This window comes from Dipteris shenzhenensis, chromosome 7, assembly GCF_047967505.1.
Source record: "Dipteris shenzhenensis isolate YYH24624 ecotype China chromosome 7, Dip_SZ_1.0, whole genome shotgun sequence".
In the NCBI taxonomy this organism is placed as follows: Eukaryota; Viridiplantae; Streptophyta; class Polypodiopsida; order Gleicheniales; family Dipteridaceae; genus Dipteris; species Dipteris shenzhenensis.
In genome coordinates, this window is record NC_141602.1 from 13,100,225 (window position 1) to 13,109,517 (window position 9,293).

The 9,293-nt window shown below is 40.3% G+C and overlaps 1 protein-coding gene across 2 annotated transcripts; it reads left to right on the forward strand.

Moving 5' to 3' along the window:
• Positions 1–1,038: 1,038 nt before the first annotated feature.
• Positions 1,039–3,029, forward strand: LOC147899971 (sugar transport protein MST4-like). Of its 2 annotated transcripts, none has more exons than XM_087376888.1 (4): positions 1,039–1,198; positions 1,327–1,646; positions 1,730–2,356; positions 2,477–3,029. In XM_087376888.1, exons 1-4 carry the CDS (start codon positions 1,057–1,059, stop codon positions 2,894–2,896), a joined length of 1,509 nt encoding a protein of 502 aa, XP_087233014.1. In that variant the 5' UTR covers positions 1,039–1,056; the 3' UTR covers positions 2,897–3,029. The 2 variants fall into 2 exon arrangements, with proteins under 2 accessions (XP_087233014.1, XP_087233015.1); XM_087376889.1 differs by having other exon boundaries at positions 1,094–1,198; positions 1,272–1,646.
• The last annotated feature ends 6,264 nt before the right edge of the window (positions 3,030–9,293 follow it).

The window sequence follows — 9,293 nt, forward strand, 5'->3', positions numbered from 1 at the left end:
AATGTTTTGCAGTTAATTCATAGATTTCAATAAACAAGATGAATTTCATTCATGTGGCTTGCCCTAGATGGTGAGCGGAAAAGGGGGTGAATTGCAAGGTGAGACAGAGAGAAGGAGAAGAAGAGAGAGAGAGAGAGAGAGAGAGAGAGAGAGAGAGAGAGAGGGCGGGGAGACAAGTGGAGGATTTGAAGGGATGAGACGAGAGAGAGAAAAAGGTGGGATTCTCATATGCTCATCCAATCAATGCATGCCAAAAAAAAAAAGGTGAACATAAAAATAACTAAATACTTAGATTTTTCTCTTTGCAGGCCAAAGGATTACTATAAGGCCTACCCATTGCGGGAAGGCCAAAAACTGTGTACGGATAATATGCAAGGTGTGGACCTTGTAGTACTGAAAAAAAGTGCCTGCTTTGAACTACTTTAAGCACATGGAAAGAGACGTCAGAACGTTCATTCGCGAGCATACAGAACGTCCAACAGTCAAATATGCAAATTTCAAAAGGCCAAATGACCACGGCACGTAGACGGGGAATCTGTGCAATGGGCAAAATGGAAAGAAGTCGACGTAAAGTTGACTGTGGAGGCGAGTTGCGGTTGTCTTTGACGTAGAAGAAACTTTTGCCATTGTTCCGTCAGCATTGGCCAGCTAAACATGAATGATTGCAAAGAAATACGCATCAAAGCTCAGGAAGGAATGACTGCCAACCAGCTCTGCCAGTGTACACCCCCCCGTGCTCATGTGTAAGAAAGAGAGACAGAGGCCATGTGTATGTGAGAGAGAGAGACCTAAAGCTTTCTCAGCGGAAAAGACTCTCAGTAGATTTTAACCATGTATGAGTTTCGCAGCCAGTCTGGGCTCCCTGACTATCCTTGTAAGAGCCAGCACTCCCACTCTCAACAAATCGTCCATCCTTGTTAAAGGTTTTTATTGCCATTGTCGAAGTGCTCCGACATTGTTGGAAGTTTGCAGCCAGTATAGAGCCAGTTTAAACTCTATGAACAGCTTTATGACTTTTGCATCCTACGCCACATGACTTTGCAAAACGACCTCCACATGGCTTCTGCTCCAGAGGATCCCGCTGCTCTTAGCTCAAAGCTTGCTCAATACGAGACGAAAATCACATTACACGTCCTTTTTACATGTTTCATGGCTGCTAGCGGCGGGCTCATGTATGGGTACGACTTGGTCGTCGCAGGTACGTGCGTTTATACAAATTAGCTTTCCCTTGCAGGCTTTGGCATCTTAAAGGCTCTTGATGACTCAATTAGGTCCCGGCAGCAATAAAACGGAAGTGATGAGCTGTAATTGCTTCCGTCCTTCCAGGCGGAATTTCGATCATGGACGATTTTCTGCTCAAGTTCTATCCGAGCGTATACAAACACAAATTGAATACAAAAGAGGACAACTATTGCAAGTATAGCAATCAGGTTTTTCAACTGTTTAGTTCCAGCCTCTATTTAGCTGCGCTGCTTTCCACCTTCTTCGCGTCCAGAGTGAGCAGAAAGTTTGGGCGTCGGGCAACGATGCTAGGCGGAGGCATCTTTTTCATCGTCGGAACGGTTCTCGGAACTTTCTCTCAAAACCTCGGAATGCTCATTACTGGCCGCGCAGTGTTAGGATGTGGAATCGGATTTGCGAATCAGGTACCCTACAGCGCTGATGACACAGCCTCTCGGATGATTAAAAAGCTCTGTTCATGATTTTTGATGGTTTATTTGACTCGCAGGCAGTGCCGGTGTATTTGTCGGAAATTGCACCACCCAACTTGCGAGGTGGTTTGAACCTTCTTTTCGCGGTGTACGTCACTCTGGGCATCTTCTCAGGAAACCTAGTGAATTTCCTGGCCTCTAAAATCCATCCGTGGGGATGGCGTATTTCTCTTGGGGTTGCCGGCGTCCCGGCCCTTCTGCTGACGGTTTGCAGCCTACTAGTGGTTGAGACTCCCAACAGTCTATTAGAGAGAGGCCATTTGGAGAAAGCAAAGTCTGTTTTACGTAAAATTAGAGCCTCTGACGACGTAGACGCTGAGTTCAACGACCTTTTAGAGTCGATTCAGGGTGCTCAGGTCGTGAAACATCCATTCAAGGAATTGCTCGCCAGGCAAAACACACCACAGCTCGTGATGTCTTGCGCTCTCCCATTTTTCCAGCAATTCTCGGGCAACGATGCAATCTTGTTCTATGGGCCTGTTCTCTTCAAACTGGCGGGGTTCAAGGATCAAGCATCGTTGTACTCCGCCGTGATTACAGGAGGGACGGCGTTTGTGACGGCCTGTGTCGCGGCGTTTGTGGTGGACAAAGTTGGTCGGAGGAAGATGTTACTGCTCGGGTCTTGCTTTATGTGCTGCGCTTTGGTAAGTTTTCCAGCTTTCGTGTCTTCTGTCCAGTACCGTAGGGTCGTCTCAAGGGTTGTCCGACCTATCGAGAATTCCTGCGAGCGAAGTTTGATTCAGTGCTACAAAACGTTGCTGCAGGTGACGATTGCGAGCATTTTCGGGGCGAAGCTGAAGAGCAACACAGTGAACATGCAGGCGAGGTACGGGGCGGCGGAGGTGGGGATGCTATGCGTGTTCGTGGTGGCATTCGGGATGTCGTGGGGGCCGTTATCATGGCTGATACCGAGCGAGATCTATGCGCAGGAGGTGCGATCAGCCGGGCAGAGCGTGACGGTGTGCATGAACATGATATTCAAGTTCGTGATAGCGCAGACGTTTCTGTCGATGCTGTGCGCGTTCAAGTTCGGTATATTTCTCTTCTTTGCGGGATGGGTGGTGGTGATGGGGGTGTTCACTCTGCTGTTGGTGCCCGAAACCAAGGGCGTTCCTCTTCACAAAATGGACTCTGTGTGGTGTTCCCACTGGTTCTGGGGTCGCTTTGTCTATCCTACTACCTAATGCATACTCTCAGTCGCTCTCAAGTCACTCACAAATATGTAGGCATAGCTCTTTGTAAGGGTATTCATAGATTCAGTAGAAAAAGGTATGTTTTATTCAGGAAAATTTCAAAGATAAAAGATTTCAAAATTAGGTCTTGAACACAAGGAATGCATATAGTAAACCGCCTTAGAATGCATGTAATGCCCAAGCACCACTAGATTTAACTAAAGTGTCACTTGCAATTTGAGAAGAATTATTTATGATATGAAGAAGAGCACTATAATAGTAGAATTTTTTGAAATACACTATAATATTATTATAAGAGTAACAATACATGAAAATTTATCTAGTATACCTAAAAGTGGTTATTATTGGAATTGTTATAAATGGAGTTATATATCACTAAAAACATGACGTTTTTATAAGCATTTTTTAATAACAGTTTATACATGAATTATTTTATGTGTATTGAAAAAAGTAGTAATGCTTTGAAAATGAAAAAAGTTGAGTAATATATGTTATGAATTAAGAGTCCTTCAAGAGTATGATTTAACTATAGTTTGAAATAGGAAGTCCTTTACATGTATTGAAAATGGGCTTCTACTTAAATATACTAGATTATATCTCTATTTTTTAGAAAGTAAAATTTTTTTGTAGATGCTGGATTTCCACTGAGGTTATTGTAGCCATATTTCGAGTCGGTTGTGTTGAGTTCTCTTATGTATTTCTCTTCGAGTGTATCCGCTTTGCTTTTAAAGTTTGTGGTGGCTAGAGTTTCTATTTTGAAATTCGAGTGGAACGGTTTGTACTTGTTAACATCATGTTTCAATTTTAATGGAGGATTGGTTTGGTGTTGTGCTATCTGTTTTTCAAGATTTCTAGTTTGTCCAATATATCTTTTTTCCATAGCAATACATAGAATAGAATATATGTAATATGGGCCTTTTGTGCCTTTTTCTTTGTCTTCTTCACGATTTCCTATTTGAAATAGCAAAATGAAGTACGATGAGTTTTTCTTGTGTGTTAGAAGATGAAGTTTGTATATATTTTAAGATATGGAGTCAAGAATGTACCTGTAGGGGGCTGAAATATATTGTTCTTTAGTGGAGTCAGGAAAAACTTAAAATGTTTGCCATATGCTTCTTTTGCAAAATTTAAATCAATAATGGAAGTTATACCTTCTATGGTAAATGGCAACTCTTTTGCTTTTTTGTTATCATCTGTTTGGAACATGTTATTGAACTCCACTAGTATGACATTTCCAGTCTTACGATCTATTTTGAGGAGTTCAGCTAAGCTTACATTGTAGCCAAAGTGTAGAAGTTCAAGGCAATAAGCTGAAATTCCTTCTGATTGCTTATCTATTATAGCTTGTGCTTCTGTTCTCAGCATCATTGGAGTAATGATATCGTCCTCTTTTGTGATTTTTTGAATTATGTACTTAGTTAGACCTGCATTATGATATTATGTATATGTTATTTATTGTATTTTAAAATTTAATCATTTTTATAAATAAAATTGGGTTACTAACTATTTGCTCTCATTTCTTTGTCCCCATGTTCTGCCTTCCATTGTTGTACTTCATGTTGATTGTTATCCATGAAATTTCTAAGGTCTTGCAATGTGCTCCATCCATAAATGTATTCATTTGGTTCCTTTTAAGCCATGTTTGTAGGATGCATTTGAGCTCTATACAACTACCACCCTATGCCCTTTTGCAGTGTTTGTGCATACAAAATCACTAGGTAGAGAATGCCATTTGCCATTGCCTAGGTCATGGATAGATCAAATGTGTCTACCTACTATAGCTATCTACGACGAGAAAGTAGATGCTGCAACTCAATTTGCCATTTGGGCAAAAGATCTTAAAGACAAGGAGCTCAAATTGAAGAAGGCCAACCTGATTGTGAGGAAAAGGAGCCTAAAGGAGCCGCTACATGGAGGAACTAGCCCCATTCTGGGAAGGAGCAAGGAGGGCCGAGCCTGCAATCAAGGAGCTCAACAAGGAGTCCTTGAGATGTAATCTGAAGTAAAGGATTCTTTGAGATTGTAATCTATGTAATCTGTGTGTAATCTATTTAATTGTTAATCTTCTCTAGAGTTTACTTGGGCAATGTTTTCTCAAATATGTGACTAGATAGTGTCCTTTGATCCACGCCAGCACGGTGATAATAAAGAGACAAAATATTTTAATTTGACAAGTAATGTGAGATGAAAGATTTTGATTAGATCACTAATGTGAGACTGAAAGATTTCGATTAGTGAACTAATGTGAGATGAAATATTTAGATTAGACAAGTAATGTGAGACGAAAGATTTAGATTAGACAACTAACATGAGAGTGAAGAATGAGAAGGTTGGGCTCAATGAACTCTCTCCGTATTTAAGTGTAGTGCAAACAGAACTAAGAGCCCATTATGAAATCTAGCCCCAAAACTCTATACACTGATTCAAACTCTATACACCGATCCACCTACTACGAATCTATGGCATACCCAAAACACTTTGGAATGATTTTGTTCTATTTGAAAACAATGTTTGATGGCATCCTCACAGAAACAAACCTGCAGACAAAGGAGGAAAATAGTTGCAAGGAGGACATGCTTTGGTGGTAGGTGTATTACTTGGAGTCAGCACAGATGGTGAATATTAATTTCCCTGGCTATTGTTTTCCCTGCTCCTTTAAGATACTTGTCAAGATTATGATGTAGGTTTCTTTTGGCAGGACATGATAGAGGCGCAAAGATGTATAGAGCACAAAGAGTAGGATGAAGAGGAACCCTAGCGAAAGGAGGAGTTACTATGGGCATATAAGTCAGCAGAGTCAAGAAAGTAGTGTGTGATCTAAGTGTGTGAAGAGGTCTGCCATTGTGGAGGAGACTGGCCTGAAGAGCTGGGAGATGCTTGCTATAGAGAGGTTGATAAGATAGTTAGGAGTTTGGAATTTCCTTGAAAATGTCGTTGTGGTTTGAAATAATAAAAATCTTGTAGACATTTCTTCAACTTGTGGATATTCTCATGATGCTCGTAATACCTGATTTTGTATCGATCTGCTTCCATGTTAGTACTTAAATGTTTTAAGTAGCCCGATGATTGAAATCTAACGGTTAACTATAACCAATCTAAAGGGCACTAGAACTGTGCAAAAAGCAGAGTAAGCACATTTCCTCTCCAAAAATTATAAGACCAAGGAATGTGCCTTTCCTTGGGTTCATATCATTTTGTATTTTACACTTAGTATTTTGCATATAGCATGAATTATTTGAGTTTGGGATATAGAACATAGCACTTTGCTTTTTGCACATGGTACTTTGCTTTTAGGAATGTATGATTTTGTATTTTGCACATAGTATTTTGTATATAGCATGTAGCAATTTGAGTTTGGGATATAGAACTTTGCATTTAGTATATAGTAATTTTCATTTAGCTATTAGTTTTAAAATTGCTAACATGCCATATCAACATCTTTGGTGGTTCTTGTTCTAGGTATATGTGCAGCAAGCTATATGGTGTGTTGACTTTGTATGGTTTCAAGCTTGCAGAAGAGGGGCTAGGAATGAGGGGGGACTTTCCCACACCTAGGTTAGATGTGCACCATAAGAGTGAGCTTGTGAGGAATGATGGCTTCTGTCTTCTTGAAAGCTTGTATGATGAGATCCATTGGGTGGGGGATACAAAATTAGATTTGGGCAAGTATGGAGGAATTGTGAGTGGTCCAAGCTAGTTGCAAAGAAGGTGCTTAAGGATCTACAAACTAGAAACACTTTGTCATATACATATATTGGATGGGCACCATCAGATTGGCTTTGCAAGGAATTATGATTGCTATCCTGAAAGCTTGAATGAGGAAATCCTTGTTTAGTTCTTAGAGTGAGCGTGTGCATCAATAACATGGATATCTAGATAACAAATTTCTGAGTAACCTTCTTATTGAAATGTATGGAAAATGTGAAAGGTTGGAGTATGCACAAGCTGTTTTTAACAAAATACTGCTGGAGTATTTTGATGTGGTGGTGGTGACAACTCTTGTCAATATGTATGTTAAGTGCAACAGCATGGATGATTCAAAGGCTATGTTTGCATAGATGCCACTTCGGAATGCAACCTCTTAGAATGCCATGATTACAATGTGTCTACACGATTCAATGGTTTTTTTTGCAAAGGTTGCCCTAAAGGATGCAATCTCGTGGAATGCCATCTTGATCACAGCTTGTCTCCAGAAAGTGCACAGCGAGGAGTCTTTACAACTATTTGGTCAAATGCAAGGTGAAAGCATTGACCATAACAAGGTCATTTTCATTTGCATTTTGGATGTGTGCACCAAAGAAAAAGCCTTAGTAGATTGGGGCACTTACATGCTAGTTTTGTTGGCTTTAAATTGGAATCTGATGTTGTTGTGGGGACAGCCCTTGTCAATATGTATGGCAAATGTGGGAGTCTAGATGATTCTAGATCTGTATTTACAGTGATGCATGTGTGAAATGTGGTCTCATGGAATACCATAATGTCAACATTTGCTTAGAACTTGTTCAACAAGGAAGCCCTACAACTGTTTGGTCAAAAGCAAGCTAAAGGTGTAAAGCCATACAGGGTAACCTTTGTCTATGTTCTCAGTGCTAGCATAGAAGCCTTACAGAAAGGTCAAGAGATCCATGCTTTTATTGTTGGCAACATATGGGAGAGTATGGGTGAGGTGTCCAACAAAGGGTCAAAATGCAACATGGCCATGCATGGGGGAAAAATTGATAGCATTGGTAGGGATGCAACATGGGCAGCATGCTAGTTGCCATGTGGGAACCAAGAACTACACAAAAGATCACTGGCAGATAAGTGAAACTTTATAGGAGTACCTTGGAGCAGTGAAAGATATCAATGCAAAGTTGTTAGGCTCATGTCAGAGGTCTACAAGTAGACTGTAGCACCCAAGGTATGTTGGGAGCTACAAAGGCAGCAAAGCAGGGCTGTCTATTCTAGGACAGAAGGCATCAAGCACATTCCATCCATCTTTACAAGTGCAGTTTTCAAAGCCATGTGTTGGAGACATCCATGATCTAATATAGCAACATGATTTGCCTACACCTCTGTTAAGCAACCAAACTGGCACATGCTTCAAGAACATGGACAAAGCTTCCCCTGCTGCAAAATCTGCTCAAGTCCAAGCTCCACCTTGTGTTCTTCCTTGATCAACTTGTTGCCCTTTGATGGAAGCTATCCAATGCCCCTAAACAATGCCCATTGTGGTCAAAAGCCACAATTATGGCAGTCCAAGAGACCATTGTCATAAGGGATTATGGTAAACAATCTCCTTGCTTTGCATATGCTAACACACATCACATCCATCTTGACAAGTGCCGTTTCCAAAGTCATGTGTTGGAGACATCCATGATCTAATATAGCAGCATGATTTGCCTACACCTCTGTTAAGCAGCCAAACTCGCACACGCTTCAAGAGTATAAACAAAGGTGATTTCATTCAGCTTGAAGCCCTCAAGCTTCCTCTGATGGATTGGCACACACTTCAAGAGCATAGACAAAGGTGATTTCATTCAACTTGAAGCCCTCAAGCTTCCTCTAATGGAAAACATTGAAAGCACCTCTGTCATGTGAATTATGAGCAAAAGCTATAATCATAGGTCCCATCTTGACAAGTGCAGTTATGAAAGCCATGTGTAGGACACATCCATGTGACTCCTATCTATTGCTAGTCATAGTTGCATGAATCTCTCAACCTTGTTGTAGAGTTTCCATATTGGCATACGAATTAAATGTGATATAGTCTGGCTCAATGATTCTTGCCTACACTTGTGCAACCTTGAATCTACTGCTCTATTTTGATACAGCCATCTTGTCCCCTCAATCCAATCCCTTTGGAAAGTTTCTCCTCCAAACTCATCCTTCCTCTAACTAGTTATCTAAAAAATGGTATGTTTCATCTCTTTTGTAGGGCCAGTCCATGAAACACCAAGCGAACACCATATTAGATAAAGTGGGACAAAAGTTGCATTTTGGGAATTTTGAAATTTGGTGGATTTCATTAAAATTGGGAAAGGTTTCATTAAATTTGGGGAAATTTTCATTGATTGTGGGATTTTTCCCAATATTGAATATGTTGATATTTGGAAATTCCAATGATTATGAAAAACTTCATTGGTTGTGAAAAGTTTCATTGGGTATAATAATCAAAACAAAGCATTTGTGGTAGAGTTTGAAAATCATATATTTGGTGGTGTTAATAAACACCATTTGCGAACAACATGTATATTTTACTTGACGTGTTAACAAACACTAGTTGGTGGTGTTAACAAACACTGTGCAAAGTGGACCACCAGAAACAAAGTTGTTGGTGGTGAAAGATAGCTTCTAAAAATTGTCATATTAATAATATGCAAATATCCATTGATAAGATAACAACAAT